The following is a 21,321-nucleotide window of genomic DNA, read 5'->3' on the forward strand; positions in this document are numbered from 1 at the left end:
ACAGGAAATAAGTGATTACTTAAGAATTCACCCACCTTGAATCAATATTTGGTTGAGGTACATTTGGTAGATCTCCAAGGCAATATTTTTTTTATTTTTTACACGTCTGTTCCGGCTTTGTCTAGCTGTGCAGTGCGTTTTTCCCCCTCACTGGATGAAAGCTGGTATGAACAGCTTTTAAATGTTTTCATTTTATTTATTTATGTACTATTGCTCACTCATAATCCTGGCTGAATTGATAACCATGCCTTTAAAGAATCACCTCAGAACATTGGTTTTAATGTTCAACTTTGACTTTAAGCTTTGTTGATTTTTTTTTTCCTAATAGATGAATTTCTGCAAGGTCATAGAAGACTACTGTAGATTTCTCTCCAATGTTCCTTGATATAGTCCTACATCCATTTTAGCTATCATCTCCATAAGCCTTCCGGGTTCTGACAAAAAGAAGCCTCTCTATGGCCTGATACGTTCATCTCTTTATTTTAGGATTGAAATGATGTTCTCAGTGTGATTTTACACTTAATTCCAAACATAGCCTTCCACATTAATGTTAGAAGAGTCCATTTTTGATCATGATATAAAATATTCTTCCTCTTGGTTTTTGTTAGTCAAAGTGTAATTTATATGATCCTTTCCTTAAACAGTGGCTTTTATTTTGCCTTGTCTTATGAAATCCAGATTTGTTGTTTTCTCCTGCAATCGTTATCACATGCACAATATCCCTGATTTGAGATGTGCAAGATTCTCAGCAACATTAAAAGTGTTGGGGCATATCCTATTTCACAAAGATGATGCAGTTGTGCTTTGATTGCTGCTTTATCTTAATCAGGAATGTTTTTGTTGGGTGTCCTAGCCATCGTCAAAATGTAAGTAGAAATGGAAACATTATTTTTTACTTTATTTTGTTTAGTTTCGGTGTACTTTTACCATTAACACAGTGCATGACGATAAAATACGCTACAATACAATTTATTTTGTATAGCCCAAAATCACACAAGTAGTTCCGCAGTGGGCTTTAACAGGCCCTGCCTCTTGACAGCCCCCCAGCCTTGACTCTAAGAAAACAATAAAAAACTACCAAAAAAAACCTTTGTAGGGAAAAAATGGAAGAAACCTTAGGAAAGACAATGCAAAGAGGGACCCCTTTTCAGGTAGGTTGGACGATGGGGGTGATGATGATGTTAAAATTCTTAAATTTTGAATTTTGGTCATCTTAGTGCCTGTTATCGCTAGGGTTGTGGCTATTGATTGCTAAAAGTAATTTTATGGTTTACATCGTATTTAACATTGAGCTGAATGTTCTATATTTGTTCAAACTTTACTTACAACAGAAAGGCATTTCTTTTCCCTCGGACAATATATATTTGCAGATTCATCTTGGTTTAGCTCTTGTGTTTTGGCTGCCTTTTTGTTTTACTCTTTAATTTTTCCAAGTGACTTGAATTACCCCAGAGAAAGGTCTCCAAATCCCTCATGCAACAATTTTGACTGGTTTGGTCCACATAATTTACAGACTGAATTGGTCATGACATATTGTATATCAGCGGTGGGCTGGCACCCTGCCCGGTGTTTGTTTCCTGCCTTGCGCCCTGTGTTGGCTGGGATTGGCTCCAGCAGACCCCCGTGACCCTGTAGTTAGGAAACCTACGCAGACACAGGAAGAACGTGCAAACTTCACACAGGGAGGACTCGGGAAGCGAACCCAGGTCTCCTAACTGTGAGGCAGCAGCGCTACCCACTGCACCACTGTGCCGCTCATATAGGTTCGAAAAAGAAGTATAAATTAGTCTGATGAAATAGGGGAATTACGAGTTCTGTGGAATGGCAGAAAAATTAAATAGTGATAAACTGTTGACCATTTGGTGATAGTAACCTACTTTTATTTTTTTTATAACCTGAAACTAAGCTGAAAATTAAATGACAGAGATATAGTAGAAATAAAAAAAAAATTAAAAAAGAAACTAAAACTGCCTTGGATGTTGCTCACTATTAAAGCTTTGTGGTATCAGATTAATGCAGGATCTGACTTTGCCAGAGCCAGATTCCATTCAGACCTCTAAATCATGTAAACAAAGGTGATAATGGTATGCCTCTGAGATGCAGCTTTTCAAATGACCTGGCATCCAACGAATGTTTCTAGAGCCACTGTTCAACAATGAAATGAATGTGTACTTCACTTTGGAACACAGAGATGCATACTAAGCAGGCATGAATTCAGATCATTATTAATTTGTCTGTTTTGAAATATTTGAGGGATGGGAAAACTTTGCATAGTTAACTTTACAACAGCCAATGAATTTTTGTGACAAACAAATAAAAAAAACAAGAATTAAAATTCACGATTTAGGTCTGAGAGTCTTTGTAGCCCTGAATGTAAACATACAGTAGTTGTAATGTGGAAACTGCCAAATTGCCAGGTATTTGTAGCACATGGTAAGATGTCATTTTAGATGGCATGTTGGCAGCTTTTTATGATGAAGACAAGGAACCAAGACGTAGGAAGCCTTGGCAGAGGGTGTATTAGTAACTAGGCTATCGCTATCCACCTTAATAAAAAGATAAGTGTCAGTGTGTCTGTCCATCCATTTTGCGATGTCTCTCTAATTCCATACAAATGCACATCACAAACATTTGTTATAAAAAATGTATTGCATTTGTCATTCCAACTGATAGCGCAGCACAAACATTAGCACTGCATTTACGTATCCGATACCAAATAGCATATAACAGATAGAAATGCATTGCACGGTGCACTGTAAATGTTAATGCTGAGGCCTGTGTTGATTAGTTAGATTTCAGCCCATCTACCTCTATCTGCCCCAGGTCAGTAGATAGAATTCGGCCCCCTTTTAGCCTAAATAATTTTCTCAAATAATGCTATATTGCCAGGGGTTGATTGTTAAGGCCCTGAATGTAAGTAATTCTGAATTTAAGCTGTAGAGGGAAATATGTGATTTAATGTGAGTCTGCTACTCTGATAGGCGGAGTAAGGGAGACTCATTATCTGATGTGTTGATCAGTGTTTCCGTTTATAGTGTACAGCCTATCTGAGTGTTGCCTGATTGTTTAACAGAGAGTAGGGGTTAAGGATTACAGGAGCACCCAGCGTCGCTAGATAGGGTCCTAGGAGACTGACCTAAGGAGTTCAAGAGGTCATTCCTATCCCCAGGAGAAATCACATGAATATCCCAGAAAGTATTTTTTGGCCCTCATTGGCGTAATGAGACAACCCAGTTTCAGTCATTTTCAGTTCATGGGTAGCTGAAGAAAGTCCTGTAGTTACCACACCATTTAAAAATATTATTTGTGAAATTCTTGGATTGTATATTGGCTGTACTGTAATAGAATCAAACAACATGATTTATGTTTGTTAATAGTTGGTGCTGTGCCAGCAGTGTGTGTATTGTTCTTCACATGCGTAAGTACAGGGACAGACACACCTCACATTGTGCTTCAAAACAAAACAAATCTGGTTGAGTAACATAGTGTTCATACATGGTAGCTTAAAGTAAATATGCACGATTTTTTTGATCCTATAATTTGAATGTTACACAGTAAAAATAAAAATTACCAACTTAAACAAATAATTACTGTATGTGACAAAAATTTAAGCCTTGCTATTTAATTTTGTGGGCAATGTAGACTACACCGTACTAAAGTCACTAAACAAAGCAGCAGCATTAAACACTATCGATAATTTTCTAATATTATTAAATTAATATATCAACACAGGTCAGACAGGTCAGGTCAGGTTGGGGAGCAGGCACTGATACAGCGCATTGCTGCACCCACCACATAACAAAACAAAACTCGGGATCCTCATTGGCAACCCCCAGACAGACACGTGGTCCAATCCTAACCCCCTGGAAATGACTATCTATCTGCTGCAGCCAGGTGTTACGTGGGTGACCACTTGGCCTGGTCCAGCTGCCTGGGTCCTCAACAATGTGAATCCTGTAAGCCAGATCACCCTCGGGGAGTCACACCACATGGCTGCTATGCCATAACTGATGCTCCCTCACAATGCAGATAATGCATCATGTGGGACACAAAGTCAGACCTACAGTACCCAAGGATTCCCAGAAGAGACACAGTACTGAATTATCTGAGTCAGTAAAGCAATGTCAGTAATAGTAAGAAAGACCAGGAAAAGGTGGATGGACAAGCAGGAAACCCAAAGTGTGTACAGTTTGGTGGGAACCTGGATAAAGTCTGTCTAACAGGAAAATAGAGAATGGGGATCACATTAGAACAATAATTCAGTAGCGCAAACACTGTAGATGATTGTATGAAAGATAGCAGTTTGACGGTTTAGCCTAAAAACTTGCAAGATATGCTGGATGGTATTTAAGCAAACCATTTACAGTATCGCAGAGGAGTAAGTGGTCTGAGATGATGGAAAGGGCTTTCTTCAGACATTTTCTTATAATTCTCCTGTACACATGAAGTGCAGACCCAAAAATGACCTGAACCATTTCACAAACCTGCTGCATTGAACCTCAGTCCTTCACAGTGCGGTAACCAAAGCCATTTGTAATAGATTCTCTCCGCTGTTCATTCAGGGAGGGTAGTGAACATCTGGTATCCATGTGCTCATGAGCTTTCTTTTGCCTTAAAAGGGTCATGTCTGCCTGGCAGCCCTCTGACTTCCTGTTCTCTTAAAGGGCCAGTCCATTCTCCATCTTTCCAGCCTGACGTTATAAGCCAGCAGATTCTTTTTTATTTTGCCTTATAAAAGCCCTTCATGTCCTTACTCTGTCTTTTAAAAAGGCTACAGACACTTGTGACAGCTCCTAGATCTCATGTCCTCTAGCCTACTGAGAATGTTGTATACTGCTGCCAATGCCTGATCTCTCTTCTCCTCCTCCTCCTGGCTACCCCTGTCTGTAGCCATTCAGGGGCATCAGAACTTTGCCAGAGGACCGGAAGCCCTATGAATTCCCTTCCTTCTGCGCTGGCATAATAGTATGTGTTGTCTCTGCCAGGGCATATGTCTCTCTCTCCGTCTATCCTAGGGACTTCCCGAACTCCGTGTCTGTCTTGTGATGCCCTTTAGGAAAGAACTTTGAAGCCATTATTTAAAAAATATACTATATCTGTTTATCTCTAGTACAACATGTTTGAAATGTTACATCTATTTTTTATTTCTTACCGTTAGTCAAGTAAACCTTATTTCAGTTAGGACGGTTATCTGCTTTATTTCTAAGCCAAAATACTAAATACTTGGCATTACATTTTCCAATGGAGAGTCCAGTCAGATTATCTTGCACAAGCTGTGGTATTGTTCTGTCATTTGCCCCAGCTTGGCTGCCATTTTGTGTGCAGTTTGCCAGTATTTAAAGGAGAATGCAGTTCTCAAAGTAGAGATTCCTACTTTTCAGTTGGTTTGATTATGTTTGCAAAAGTTGGAAGGTATTCTATTAATATATTTTCAGAGACTTTATGCAGGAATTTCATCAGATTGTTCTGAGATTATGTAGTATATCAAATCAGGAGAGTATGACTTCAGTCACACACATCTAATGCTATTAGGACTCAAATGATTTTATTAGAAAACTTACATATTTATTTTTAATATACATATCTTACGTTAAGGGCAGTGTTGTTGGCAGTGGCGTAGTGATACCACTGCTGCCTCACAGTAAGGAGACCAGGGTTCATGTCACAAGTTCTCCCTGCATGGAGTTTGCATGTTCTCCCCATTTCTGCATGAGTTTCCTCCAAATGTTCAAATATCGCTAAACTGAGCCTGGTGTGTTTTTGGTGCGTGGGTGTATTTGTGTGTGCTTTCCCCCTCTCCCCTGTGCTAGCTAGGACAGGAACCAGCATGCCATCTTGACCCTGCTCTGGATTAAGTGGGTTAGAAAATGACATGACATCCTATGTTCACATTGAATATTCTACCATAATGAAGTGTAAAGTAAATTGTACATTTTTACATTGCTTAAGTGTTTCTTAGAAATGTCTAGCATCAAGCATATGGCTTAAACAGGATGATTCGTAGGAAACCCAAATATGAAAATGAAAGAGTGTCAGATGTCTGAACCAACAATATTTTATTCAGACTTGAACATAAGCCTGTATAAAGGGTCCCTAAATCGTTATGATTATTAGATGTTTAAAACCTGGAGAGTAATAATACATGACCCATCTGAGTTCAGACTGCTCCCGTTTTTCTAGGCTGGGTATTCATGATGAATTCGAATGTGACTAGTTATGTTTATGGGTTTCTATGGCAACAGGCGGCATTTTTTTTATATATACAGCATGTTAAACTGCAGCTATTTATACTTTAATGAACAGTATGGGACCATAGGCCAAGTCACATTTATCCAGCTTTCACCGAGTTGTGCTGAATTCCCATGCAGGTTTATTTTTAGAAAAATGTAAAAAATGTTCTTTTCTGACTGTTCTATTCTTGATGTGTGTTTTTTATGGTGCTGTTTTTTTCTTTAGTAATAAGTGAAAAATGTTTTTGGTGTGTACACACGCACTTCGGATTTAATTTCGTTCTTATGTGGCTCACTTCCTATTTATCAGCTCAGCGCAGGATATTTGGCTGCTATCTATTTCTCACAGGTTAGATTTTTTTTGTGTCATGCCAGGGTTTCTACACTTGCTTCGGTTGTATCCATTTTTTATGTCTCTCTTGTTCATTTTTTGATTCTTTCATTTATGTTGTTTATGTGTATTATTCTTTGCTTTTGGTTCTGTTTATGTATGTAAGCTGTCTGTGTTTTATGGATGGGCCCCCCAAAGGACAGGGCTACCCACCACCTCAACGCATTCAGAATCAATTGCCAGGCACTGCCCTCTGCTATATAAATCCGGAGGGTCTTATGGTTCATTTCGAATGCGCTTGGGAGTGGTAAGTTTTATTGGATTTGTATTTCTTTGGATGTTTGATCTTTACTCTGCTTTTTAACTATTCTTTGAATATCTGTATATGGACTGGATTGCCTGTATGTTTGTGGCCATTCAATTTTGCCTTTGTTCTCCATGGAGCTTCATTGTGGTTGGAATACTCTTCTCATGAGGGATTTGGTGCTTGCCCTTACTCCTAGCTGGGGTTTGACGATAATACGCTCCTCTAGTGGCCTTTATTGTAAGTGCTTTGGCACTCTTTAGTCCATGACACACTGTACAGATAAACGATGTGTGAATGTGTGTTGGCGAGTTGATCATGTCTTTGAAGTCTGCCTTTGACTTTAGTTTGAAAATTTGGCATAAATGAATATTAGGAGGAGAGAAATCTTCATGAAACAGAGGAAGTAATTTGGGTAGTGGGGGAAAAAATATTCAGTCAAAAGAAACTGGGTGAAATGAAATAGTCAATCTATCCATCCATTTATCTGTCTTCTGAGTCTGCTTAATCCAATTCAGGGTGGCTGGAAGCTGCAGCATGTGTCAAGAGCCGGGCTTGGACAAGGCCTCAGTAGCTAGAAAAATAAACAGTCTGGTGTTTCTCTACAAAGAAAGAAACCACTGCAGCGTTTAGCAGTGAGCAACAGCCAAATCGACTGAGAATATCTTCATTTGATGATGCAAAAAGCAAACACTGTTATAGAAAAATGATAAAAGCACATTAGATTGTATAGAGTGGCTTTATAACTGCAATCATCCTATGATTAAAAAAAAAAAGTCTGCATTTTTTACATTTTAAAATGATTGATATCTTTGGCTATTTATATCTTTTAGGCTTATAAAGTCATTTTAATTGGCTGGCTTTCTATAAATAGTGTTTTAAGTGAAATCTGCCCGAGAAATGTCCGTTTTTAGCAGTCTGCGGTGTAAGACTGTCGGTCTGGATTATCATCGATTCATTATTACACTTCTGTTCAAACATAGAAACAGTCAAAAGTGTAACAGATAAATTAAACTTCACTGAGTTTTTTTTCTTGAGGGATGTTTAATCTGACAAGATAGTTTATCTGTCGGCATTCGAGATGCACAGACCTACTGCCTATTATGGCAGTTTATCATCCTGTGTGCTCACATTGGTGTCTAATTAAAAAGTATACTTGATTGTTTTCATTAAGAAACAGGATTATTGGCACATTGTGTACTTATTATGTAGTGTGCACTGGAGCTCTGGATAAGCTGTCAGGGCTTATCAGAAGTATTTTCCATTTTGTCAATGATGAATAGCATGTGTCACACTGAAAGTGCTTGGCCGATCTGTATAATGTTCAGTGCCACACTTATTCTTGTTCAATTAAGATTCCAAGGTTTTTCTTTTGCATTCAGACTCTGATTATTCTGTTGTTCATATTTTTAGCTTCTTCTTTCCTATAAGGGTGTTGGATGTGCACGTAATGCTCATCATGGTGGCTCTGTTGGCTTTCTCATAGCATAGACAGATTGCACAAATTTGTGTTTTATGAGATTTTATCCACTTGACATAAAAAGAAACTTTGATTTTTCAACCAGTAGCCCACAACACTTTTTGCAAATAATACATTTTCTTATGGAACTGTTTAAAATATTGTGTTTTTTGTTTCCTTTTTTTTTCATTTAAACAAACAGAAGTGGAAATCGATGAAGCCTCTGTTAACCTGTTGAATTATGCAGGTGTCCATGCCCTTGTAGGACACTGCTTACTAAGGGGTGAGGAGGTGATTTTGCTGCATATTAAGGCTGGACATGTCAACGAACTCTTTATTGGTGCCAGTAACTCTTTTTTTTTTTACTTTTTTTTTTTTAACTCTATTCATTATTAGTTAGTTTGTGGAGGAAAATAGGGAATGTTCAATGTTTCAGGTATTTAGGAATGGAATTACTGTAGTTGAACAACGCCAGTTGCATTTCGAGGAAGATGAAGTGCTGATTTAATGTGAGCAAACGCAATTTACAGAGGACTACAGCATCCCGGTAAACGGAACTCTTATTTTTAACACTAGTGGGCTCCGCCCACCCCCAGATTTGGTTAACCGGATATACAATTTTAAGAGGTTGTTATTTTCATGGGAATCGTTACATGTACATTATTTTCACTTTTACTTTAAAACTTTAATAAAAACAATATTTTGATTCCGTGTTCGTACTTACATCGTGACAACACAACGTATAACTGCCTGTGAGTGAATATTGTTTGATTCTCTATAATAAATAGGATGACTTTTTCGATTGTTTGTTTGTATAAAATTATTGTCCTAATGAAATTTATAAGAGCTGAGAGCCCAGGAACTGTGTCTGACAAAAGCATTCACTTGTCTGAGGTTAGATGACTGTGGCGTTGTTTGAAAATAGTTGTAAGTAGGGCGTAACTTGAAAGAATCTCATGTTAAAAGTCTCCGTCTCACGGGACTTCATACCGCACCAATGTTTTTGGACTCTTTTAATCCTCACTGGCAAGACAAAGTAGACGATCTACAAGACTTAGACTTAAAGTTTAAATCCAAACAATATATTTGATCTCTTTTCGCTGTTCCGTTATTTCACCGTGTAATACTTTCCGTTTGTTTGTGCTGATGCAATCTTTCCTATCCTTTTTTTTTGAGACGTTCTAATTTTCATACTTCCATTATCTCTAACCTGCTGTGCATGTGTTCCACACCAACATTTTTGAATTCTTTACGACGTTCTACTTTGTCATCTACTCTTTGTCCTTTATTTCCGACCCTGGGCGTGGACTCGTCTCGCAGGACGTATAAGTGTCTCTCTTAGAAAATCACGTATCGTCTCCTTCCAAGATTTTATTTTTTACAATAGAGAGATAATGATATTATATTGCAAACCTTAGGGGCAACAGTAGAAGAGAACCGTGGCCTGATTTGTCAACATTGAAAGCCAACTGTTTCATGAACTGTACTTTACTGCATTCACTAATAACACTTCTGTTATAAGCTTCTGTCCTCAGTGCATTGCTTTTCACTGTAAGGCCTACACATTGTGTGTACTCTATAAAGACAAAAGTGTAAGGACACCTTGACTGTCACTCCTACAAGGGCTTGTTGGGTATCTCATTCCAAATCCATAAAGATTAGGTTAAAGTTTGGCTATAATAGCCTCCACTCTTCTTTCCACAAGATTTTAGACAGTGTCTTTGGGAATTTTTGCCCACTCAGCCAAAAGAACATTTGTAAGGTTAGGTACTGATGTTGGTCATCTGACTCACAGTCTCTTTTCCAATTCATTGCAAAGGTGTTCAGTACGGTTGAGGTTCAGGACTCTGTGCAGGCCACTCTCGTTTCTGTATGTATTTATGCACAATGGGCACAGTCATGCTAGAACAGAAAGAACTGTTACCACACAACTGGAAGCGCACACTTGTCAAAAATTACATTTTGTGCTGTATTACTAACAGTAACCTTCACCAGAACTAAGGAGCATAGACAGAACCCTGAAAAGCAGCCCCAGTAGGCATCATGCAGCCCAGAAGGTAGCATTCACTTGGCATTCACCAAACTCAGATTGGTCCATCAGACTGCCAAATAGTGAAACGTGATTAATCACTCCAGAAGACACATTTGTGCTGCCCTCTGAGTCAAATGATGATATGCTCTACATCACTGCAGACAACATCTGGCTTTGTGCAGATGATTGGCCATAGAAACCCATTTTATGAAGATCCCAATATGTAGTTATTATGCTGATGTTACTTTCAGCAGCATTTTGGACCCGTGCTGTCAGTCATGTTACAGAGGATAGATAATTTTACATGCTTCAGGACATGGCAGCACCACTGTATGAATTTGCATGATATGCCACTCCATGGTAGAGCTGTTGTTGCTCCACAATTGTCCTACTTTACAGTAACAGTTAACCAGGGCAGATCGTGCAGCGCATAAATTTTAAAGGTGGTATCGTATGACAGTGCCACGTTTAAAGTCGCTGAGCTCTTCTTTTTGACCCATTCTACTGCCAGTGTTTGTCAATAGAGATTTTGCTTAGCTGTGACTTGATTTGATGCACCTATTAACACTGAAACATCTGAACTCAGTCATTTGAAGGGGTGTCCATATAGTGAAGGAAATCTTGTGTCCATTAGCTTTAGAGTGTAAAGTAGCATAAAGTACCATAACGCATCAAAGTAGTTCAACATTTATTACATGCTAGGTAAATTAAAAGAAAATTCCCATACAATAGTGATCCTTACATAAGGCAGAGACTGGCTGTTTTTTGAGAATACATTTCAAAAAGAAGCTGAACACAACAGAAGCCAAATGGCATGTTTTATAGGTAAAGAGAACACCAAAAGCTACTTGGATATCTTGGTTTTTTTTTATCTGTGGCCAATATACTTAACACTATCTTGAATTCACATTTAAAACCTTAGTGACTGTGAAAATAAAATGCTTTAACATTTTGCTATAATTTACAGAAGCTAATTATTAACTTTATACATCATCAGATATTTCATATTTCAACATCACTGCACTAACCAGCAGTCGTGCTGAACACTTTTGTTTCCCATGTCAGTCTCCATTTTCGGCACCTCTCTACAACTGCTGTTCTACTTTGTGGGGAATGTTTCTCACACTGGAAGAAGTCAGCTGCCTCTCAGCACATTGATGTCAACCTGGTTTCAAGCCAGCAAAGGTGCCGACAGTAGCTGGGCCACTCAGACCTGGTGAGGGCATGGCCATTCTGCACACAATTATAATAAGCAGCTTGTTTGAAGATTGTAAGTGATGTGCAGTGTTTCTAGTACAAGCAGACAGAGATATGCATATATGTCATTTGTTCATATATTATGTAAACCAACTTTGTAATATTTCCTTATAGCTTTTTATACAGTGGCACTCTATTCAAAATCCTTACATAACAACTGTAGTGGTGCTTGGACTATGAAGGAGAATTTTAGCAGGTGATTATTACCAATCATTTGCATGCACAAGGGGAACAGTTATGTGTGAAAACTATGCACCATATTGCTTGAAGAAAAATTGTCTTTTACAATATGATGCTGAGCAGCCATAAAAAAAGAGGGTAATATTTTACTTCTAAAGTGGCACCAGCGTACTGCATTGACTATTCTAAATAAGAAGGAGCACCAGGAGAGGTTTTAAGCTCTGTTGCACCGATGTGTAAAACTACAATCTTCAAATGCAAAAAGCTATGATGAACAAATTTGCTTTTCTCCATTCCCCTGTTATTGTTAACCCGTAGCTTACAGGTGTTTATTGGATTGTTCTGCACTGCTGTTGTCATCTTCATGCAGATGCTGTTTTGTAGTCCAGCGGATTGCAGATGTATCTTACTCCCTGATATGTCCGCTCTGTATAGATTTTGCAAGTCCAGATTTTGTTATTGTGGAGCTGCGTAACTTAGTCTTGGGAGCAGTAGATTCACCATTCTGAATTGGTGTTTCTGAGCAACTGTTTATGCAGAGAAACAAGATTAAAAACTTTTTGTCCATATCCTGAATAGAATCTATTAGATGTGTATGCAGTGCTCTCTATGATCCTTTATTTGAAATGAATTTTGGAGAAGGCTGTTTTGCTGACAGTTTATAACTTACCTACTCTGCCTTTTAAGGAGTTATGTATGGGACAGACTTCATAAATTCATTTCCTGTCTTAGAACATAAGTGTGATACGATCAAAGCAGCTTGCATTAACTGATCACATTAGAAGCACCACAGATCACCAAAGCTCGATTTAAATCATTTAACAAATTACTTGTGTCACTAATGATTTAAATCATGAGTGCTCATTTAATAAGAAGGCTGTTGGCAAAAGTCAGACAAAAGGAAAAGAAGTCATACTAATGTATGATTGCTTACACTGTACCACCCCAACCTTGACTAACCTTGGTTTCCAAAAATATGAAACCATAAACTGCCACACAGACACTCTTGATATTCCATGTGGCATAGAGCACATAGTGTGATTTCTGAGATTGTTCTCTCATCTAAAACATTTATAGCTTTTGGCGTTCAAAGGGAACTGAAGAGAACAGCGGGACTGACAGTGCACACAGAAGAGAGAGAGATGGTAGATGTCACAAGGGGGATGACATGAAGATGTTTGTTTTATCCTTGGCTTCTTGCCTGGGACTGTTTTATATGGAACATACAATCAGCCTCGGGGAATCTGAAATTTTGTGGCCTCATCAGCACAATATGTTTGCTCCTCGAAGTATATTCATGTCGGTGTAATGAACAGCAGCACTCCATTGTCTGTGATTCACAATTCTGTAGACTGCTTGAAGTCTCCAAATCCCGAGTCCCTCGTCGTGTATTCTGATAGCAAGTGGAATGTGTTACATGACAAGCCTGTCTGCACAGTTTCTATTGTTGCTGTCCCTTAACTTTATTCTTACACAGAATTTTTTTTTCTGTGTAAAAAAGATCTTTTATCAGATGGAAAACAAAGCGTCAAGACATTTTTAGACTCATTTAAAAGCAGCAAAGGTGCTTCAGCCTAACTTTGCATTTTCTTATGCGCTGCTGTCACTTCAGAGTGTGTCATATACTTAGATTAATGACAAATGTAACCTTGCCTCTTTTTAAAAGCACTTGAAATGTGTTAGCTGTCAGCTGGTGTGGCAGATTAAGCATGCCATTTGTATTGCTTTTAAAGGTTTCACCATACAGTTCACTCATGAATTTAACATGCCTTAAGAGGTTTATTATTATATTTTCATTCCAAAGTACTTTTTAAATTATCTGAGATTGTAATGCATTTGCTTCTTCTGCATGCACAAACGCTTTTATATTTGCACGAATGTGTGAGTATAAACATACATTCCATTCATTAATCATTTCATTTTCTAGACCTCTTATTTCTATTGGAGAATTGAGAACAACTAGATGTTGACCAAATACTCTTACCACAAAAATGCAGAGTTGATTATTAAAATAACATGCACGTCTTTGGGATTCGGGAGCAATGTACCTTAAGGAAAAACCCCAGTAAACGAGGGAAAAAAAAAATACTCCTATATTCCACATTGACTGTCACTGGATCAGGAGTCAAAATCAGGTTCATGGAGGAGGAGGCGGTAGCACTAAGGCCTGTGCTGCTATATCTCTTATGTGTCTAATACATCTTAGGCAGTGTGGTGGTTAAGGCTTTGGACCTAGGAGTTTTAACTCTGAGCTTGTGGTTTCAACTTTTTCTACTAATACTATGTGACCACAAGCAAGTCACTTCACCTGCCAGTGCTCCAATTAGAGGAATAAAAACATAGAACTAATTGTATCTCAAATGTTGTAAGTCGCCTTGGTGAAAGACATCAGTCCAAGGATAATAATAAGTAGTAGTGACACACACAACCTGTAGTTATGTTACTTTAGAACTTGATTTAGTCACTAAAGGTGATTTCTACAGGGTGGTCCAGATCTAATTATGCAGATCCAGATCATCTGGATGACTTTGATTAATGCGGGGACGATTCCAGTTCGGCGTGAAGACGATTCTTCATGTCGTCAGTTTGCACACTTCTCGATGGTCCCATATTTTTCTGCTGATTTTCTATGTAATAAACTTTTTTTTTATTATTTCATTTTATTGCAATCATTCCATACAAATCAATCAATCAATTTTTACAAAAAGTAAAATTGAATTAAGAACAAGTCGACCCCCACCCCTGAGAGAGAGAGCAAGGCAAACGGCGTAAAATTTAAGGCTTGTAAACATACCTGAATTAATAAGTTTGATAAGCCAATAGAGATGAATGCAGAAGACAAAGAAATACAGAAATAATTGCTTCCTCTGTGCTTTAAGAGCTTATTTTAAAATATTACTGATTAGATCCTGCCATGTTTTGAAAAAAGTCTGTACAGATCCTCTTACTGTGTATTTGATTTTTTCCAATTTCAAATAGTATAACACATCGGTTACCCACTGGTTTAAAAGAGGAGAGTTTGGGTTCTTCCAGTTTAGCAGAATAAGTCTGCGTGCCAGAAGTGTAGTGAATGCAATCACAATTTGTTTGTCTTTCTCCACTTTAAGCCCTTCTGGAAGAACCCCAAACACAGCTGTTAATGGGTTAGGAGGGATTGTGACACCAAGGCTGTCTGAAACGTAATTAAAAATTTTGGTCCAGAATGACGTTAATTTGGTACAGGCCCAGAACATGTGACCCATTGAGGCTGGGACTTGATTGCAGCGTTCGCAGGTTGGATCATGCCCTGGAGACATTTTGTAGAGTTTTAGACGAGACAAATGTGCTCGATATATAATTTTGAGTTGTATAATTGTATGCTTTGCGTATATGGAGCTCGAGTGAATTCTCTGCATTGCTACTTTCCACTCCTTTTCTGATATATTAATTGAGAGATCTTTTTCCCAGTGTCCTCTTGGATCTTTGAAAGGAAGGGATTGTAAAATGATTTTATATATTGCATATTTTTATATTTATATTTATATTTATATATATATATATATATAAAAACTTACTAAGTTATAGCGTAATGAAAATTGCATAATTAGGTCTGGACCACCCTATACATTGAATCTCCATTGTTAATACTTTATTCACTGTGCTACTTTTCTTAAACCTGAACTAAAGCAGGTATTTTTCTTGCGTCCCTTATTAGTCTGACTTGTGTCCCCACCTGCCATATACTCAGTCTGAGCACACACCATTAGGTAAACAGCAAAAGGCTCTCTCATGGACAAGATTATCTTTTACCCTGAACAGTCTACAGAGCAATAACTTGAATTAAACAGATATGTTCCTATGAAGCACAATGTCTCACCTGGCCACAGAGCCGCACTTTAGCACCAGGTTCAATTCTGAGGTGTGCTGCCCCATGGGGTGGAGTTTGGGTGGGCTTTTCTCTCATAAGCCAAAGACATAACATCTGGTCACCTCCAAACTGGTCCAGAATAGCTTGTTAATACAGTATCACATAGACAAATTAGTGATGGAAAAAACTTGTTTGTATTCATTTCCTTTATCATCAAGATAAATATATTGAAGCTTTTATCTTAATAACACCACTTCATTACATTTTATTGTTTCACCTCTGGTTCCTTTCTTCAAATATATTTTTAAAATTTAATAAACAGAATTGTCTCTCCTTTTTAAATCTGAGCCGTCTCCTCAAAGCACCCACTTTGTTCTTTTCTTAGGCAGGTGGTGTGGCGTAGTGGTTATGGGTTTGTGGTTGAGGTTGGGGGTTCAAATCCCACTCATGGCACCAGTATGTGACTTGGAGCAATATACTTGTGCTCCAGTTGGAAAAACTGAAAGAAATGTAACCAGTTGTATCATAAATGTTTTAAGGCATTAGCCAAATAAGAAAATGTAAATGTAATGCAAATCTTAATATGGTTGAAAATTGCCTTAAGATTATAAATGTGGCCAGTTATCTTGTTAGATTTGTGTCTTTGATGATCAACTGGTTATCATATTTTAGTATTTAACTACAGTACATGGGGTGGCACGGTAGCACAGTAGCCTCCTGCTGTTCAAAGACATGCAGGTTAGGTGAATTGGCAATGCTAAGCTGACCCTAGTGTGTGTTTGCCTTGCGATAGACTGATGCCTTGTCCAGGGTTTGTCCCCTCCTTGCACAGTACGCTAGCTGGAGTAGGCTCCAGTGCATGCCTCGTCTATGCATTAAGTGGGTTAGAAAATGATATGACTTTACAGTACCTAGCAGTCTGTCGGCTTTTTAATTTAATTTCTAGAGCAGGCCCTGTAGAATTAACATTTAACCTTTATTTTTATTTTTAGGCACTTTGAGTTCCAGCAGGTCTCAAGTACACTTGATAGTAAGAATAGCATGGAAGCCTGTACCATCTGCCCACATAATGTTTATACTTTTTCTGTTTTTTATAGCTTAAGAAATACGTCAGCAAGTTAAGAAGCAAAAGTATGGTTTTCAAGAAGAAGCGTCAAGAGATTGCTGAGCTGCGGGCAGAGTATGGTGTCTTGCAGAGGACAGAGGAGATACTGAAACAGCGGCTGGAAGCTATGCAGCAGCAACTGGTAACATGAGTGTCTTTTCCCCCTGTACACGTGCAGCACCTCCAACTCAAACTGCAGTTCCTCTGAAGCGGTTCAGTCTTCCCAGAAATTCTTTAATGCCTCTTAACCCTCTAAGCTCCCAGACTACTGATAGCAGATATGACGCAAAAAGGGACGTACGTTTCTATTTGGGATATCTGCATCTGTTAGTTGGCAGGCTCATCTTTTTTTTATGATCACAAGGAACTGTATTTTTGTGAAGCAGCTGGGCTTTTCACTGCTGCTAGATTGTTAAAAGTTTTTTTCCTTTTTTGATTTTTTATGAAGTCCTATTGGCAGCTGAAGTTCAGCATTTTGGCATTCTTTCCTTCTTGTGTTATGTCCTGACATATGTAAGGCTGTGCTGAGCTGTGTTGTATTTTTTTTTTTTTTTCTTTGCACATTTGCTCTAACACAAGTGGTAAAGTGATAGGCGACCTTATCAACGCTTAGCATGCCAATTAGTTAAAAGGAGAGCCATTAAGCATGTCGTTTACTAGTCCTCTTGCTCAAGTAAAATTCCATGTTAGCAGTAAGATGAATACAAAGTGGCAGATAACACATCTTTGTATCAGGCTTGTTTGAAAGAGTCAGACACAGTCTTCTGCGAAATGTCCGCATAATAAGCGTTCACTGCTCTATCTGACGAGTCCATTATGAGTTGTCTTTTATAAGCTGTAATTGATCTAAAAATAATCATTACATTCAATCCAGGCTAGTCAGAGCAGTGATGCCAACTTCTGTTGGTATGAAATTTATAATAAGAATAACTTTCTAACCCCCAAATATCAACATAGACATCCGGGTTGTATAAAGATGCCTGCCAAAGGGTACCCCTTTGTCACGGGAGTGGAATTTAATTTTTTATGACAAAGCTAAGAGGAAAAACACAAGTAAAGCTTCCTTGGCACCGTCTCTTTTAAATTAAACATTTTTTTTTCTCTCTAAGCTAAGACCTGATATAAAACAGAAGCTTGCATGGTTCTCATGCATCACCAGAGCTTTCAACATTAAAATTCTAAACACTCGTTTTTATAAAAGGGTGGTAAAAATGTGTTTATTCTGTATCCATTCTCATTTCATTATATAAATAATTCCATTAAAAGTGAGCAAAATCAGAAATTAGTTTTCAAGGCGAGAAGGCACCATACAGATGAGGCGTTTTATCACTGTGGTACACTGAGAGAGAGGTTAGAGGTAATGTGATCTTGTGTTGTAAGCCCACAGCAGTGGTTCCTCTCCTTTTTACTTAAGTGCTCCTGATGCCCATTTATTTAATTGATCTACAAAACAAATTAGGAAAGCGAGTGAATTGTTTCCTTCACAGCACTCTGCATCATGCCTTCTCTGCTAAACTTGCCCTTCTAAGAAACTGCGTAGCTGGCCTGTACAGAAAGACCACCCCTGCTTTGCTTTCCAGCATTATGCATGGCATGAAACACATCTATTCTGATGCTACATGACCTTTTTCTAAGGTTCAGACACGCATGGGTCAAAGGGGCAAAAGAGTGTTGGCATACTTTGATGCAGAGATTAACTACTCATGTTTCCCTTGAACATTATGAATATTACTAAGAAATGCCTCCCAAAAAAATAATCAAAGGCTGCAAACCATAAACCAGAAAGACCAGCATGTAATGCTAGTAAATCCCCATCAAGCCATTCTGATGGTGTGCTAAATGATTAGAGCCCAGGCAGAAACCGCAATAAAGGTAGGCTGGATGAGCAGTTAAACCATAATTCTAAAGCAAAAGGATGCCAGTGCAGTCCCCACCAATGACTCTCTGTATCACCCCATAGCAAATAATGTAACCAGCCAGAGCTCATATGGTGGGTATAACCTGGATGAAATTCTGACAAATGTGACACCGGATTGGAAGAAACAAATTCACTCAGCGTAGTTAATTGGAATAAAGAGCATGCTCTCCGTATGTTTTTTTTCCTTTCTCCATAGCTGTAGTGAAAGATATTGTCAGTATTTTGCAGCTACAGTCCCTTCTAAAAGTATCTGAACAGTAAGGCCAATGACAAGAGCGATCAGAGTTTCAGCTTTTATACCCTAGTATTGACATCTCAAAATGTTAAACAACAGAGCACATTTTGTAACAAACCACTCAGTTTTTCAAGTAAGCAAAAGTATTGGAACAAAAAGTACTTCATATTTGGTTGCATATCAGTTGTTCACAATAACTGCATCAAGTCTATGACCTATAAACACCAGGGGATTTCATATTTCTTTATTGGTTATTGACTTTTACCATAGAATCTTGCCTGGCAGCTCCATCCTTAGCATCCTGTTCCCAATATACCCAGCACATGTCCAAACCAACGCAATCTCGCCTTTCTGGCTTCGTCTCCAAACCGTCCAACATGAGCTTGACCCTCTGATGTCCTCATTTCTAATCCTGTCCATCCTCGTCACACCCATAGCAGATCCTAACATCTTTAACTATACCATCTCCAGCTCTGTCTCCTGTTTTTTGGTCAGTGCCACTGTCTCCAACCCATATAATATAGCTGGTACCCTTCTGTCACAAATCACACCTGACACTCTTCTCCACCCTGCATGGACTCATTTCTTCACCTCTCTTCCACATTCTCCGTTACTCTTTATTGTTGATCCCAAGTATTTAAAGTTGCCTACCTTCGCCAATTCTACTCCCATTTCTCTGACCTCCCTCTCATTCACACACATGTATTCTGTCTTGGTCCTACTGACTTACATCACCTCTCCTCTCTAGAGCATATCTCCACCTCTCCAGGGTCTCCTCAACCAGCTCCCTACTCAGATCACAATGTCAACAGTAAATATCGTAGTCCATGGGGTCTCCTGTGTAATTTCATCTATCCACACGTCTATCACTATTGCAAATAAGATAGGGCTCAGAGTTGATTCCTGATGTAATCTCTTCTCCATCTTGAACACATCCATTACTCCTACCGCAGACCTTACCACGGTCACACTTCCCTCGTACATATCCTGTACCACTCTTACATACTTCTCTGCCACTCCCAACTTCCTCATACAATACTACAACTCATCCTTAGGCACCCAGTCGTATGCTTTATCTAAGTCCACAAAGACACAATGTAACTTCTTCTGGCTTTCTTCATACATCTCCATCAACACCCTCAGGGAAAACATCATATCTGTAATGTTCTGTCCTGGCATAAAACCAAACTGCTGTTTGCAAATCATCACGTCCCTTTTTAACTGAGCTTCTACTACTCTTTTCCATAAATTCATGCTGAGGCTGATCAAATGTATCCCTCTGTAGTTGCTACTGTACTACATATCACCCTTATTCATAAAAATCAGTACTAGTACACTTCCTCTTCCACTCTTCAGGCTTCCTCTCACTTTCCAATATTTCATTAAACAATCTGGTTAAAAAACAAAAGCCTTTTTACTATGTGTAAACATGTAGATTGGCTCTTTGTGAGTGAGGATGGTTAGTTGTGTGATTGTGCACAGTGGTGGAGTGACATTCCATCCAGAACTGGCTCTTGCTTTACTCCCATGTTGTTGGAACGAAATTCAGACCATTGTAACCCTGCATTTGGTTAAATACAGTCAAAAAAGGAACAGCATGTATAATATATAACATGCGGAAACACACAGACTTCTGGTCCAACACTGCTTATCTTTCTGCCATGGTGATCACTGAACTTTACTGTTACACAATTACTTGTCACCGCTTTTCTTTCTGCCACTGTTTGTTGTCGCCAGCTGACCTGTGCCTGCCTTTACAATTTAAGAGGAAGGTAGAATTTTGGGGACTCTGCACAGTGACTAAGATCGGGATGAAGTTATGGTGCAGTAGTTTTAACTGTATCACCTCATTTTGTAGACAACTTACATTACGTTTTTGTTTGATTGTTTGTTTAAGTCTAAATTGATGAGGATCACCAAGAGATTTTCCATGCATGCCTTTAAAATGGATGAGTCACACAGAATACATGCTGTAGTACAGATCAACTGACGTCCCAAATGCTAAAACCATTGTTTGTATAAAAGATCGTAGTTAAAATGATTATCTACGTACGGCTAAAAATAAAGCCGTCGATTGTGGTTTGAACCTAAAAAATTGGAGCCGAAAAACGGATCTGCTCAGTCTATTAAAGCATTTTTCAATGTCACATTACCTTTTTTCCCAGAGTTTAGATACTTATTTTTATGGTCATTTATTTTTTTTTGGGGGGTGCCTTCTTTTTAAGCCAATACTCCATTTTGTTTTTGTGTAGAGTGGCTTAGCGGTCCTGTGTTACGCCTGGTACCTCATAATTTCAGGGACATGAATTCAATGGTTGGCCTGGTAACTGTTCAGGATTTGCATCTCTAAACTGATCTGGTTTGAGTGAATGTGCCATGTAATAGACTGGCATCCCATCCAGAGATGCTTTCTAATTTGTGCT

General features: G+C 38.5%; 1 protein-coding gene across 2 annotated transcripts in view; it reads left to right on the plus strand.

Moving 5' to 3' along the window:
- ift81 (intraflagellar transport 81 homolog) overlaps positions 1-21,321 on the plus strand; it is a 70,152-nt gene that overhangs the window by 35,448 nt on the left and 13,383 nt on the right. For both annotated transcript variants that reach the window (XM_039772145.1, XM_039772146.1), the window contains exon 12: positions 16,738-16,887. In XM_039772145.1, the coding sequence (XP_039628079.1) occupies positions 16,738-16,887 (150 nt within the window). The remainder of the gene's footprint in view (positions 1-16,737; positions 16,888-21,321) is intronic.

This window comes from Polypterus senegalus, chromosome 12 (genome assembly GCF_016835505.1).
Source record: "Polypterus senegalus isolate Bchr_013 chromosome 12, ASM1683550v1, whole genome shotgun sequence".
Classification (NCBI taxonomy): Eukaryota; Metazoa; Chordata; class Cladistia; order Polypteriformes; family Polypteridae; genus Polypterus; species Polypterus senegalus.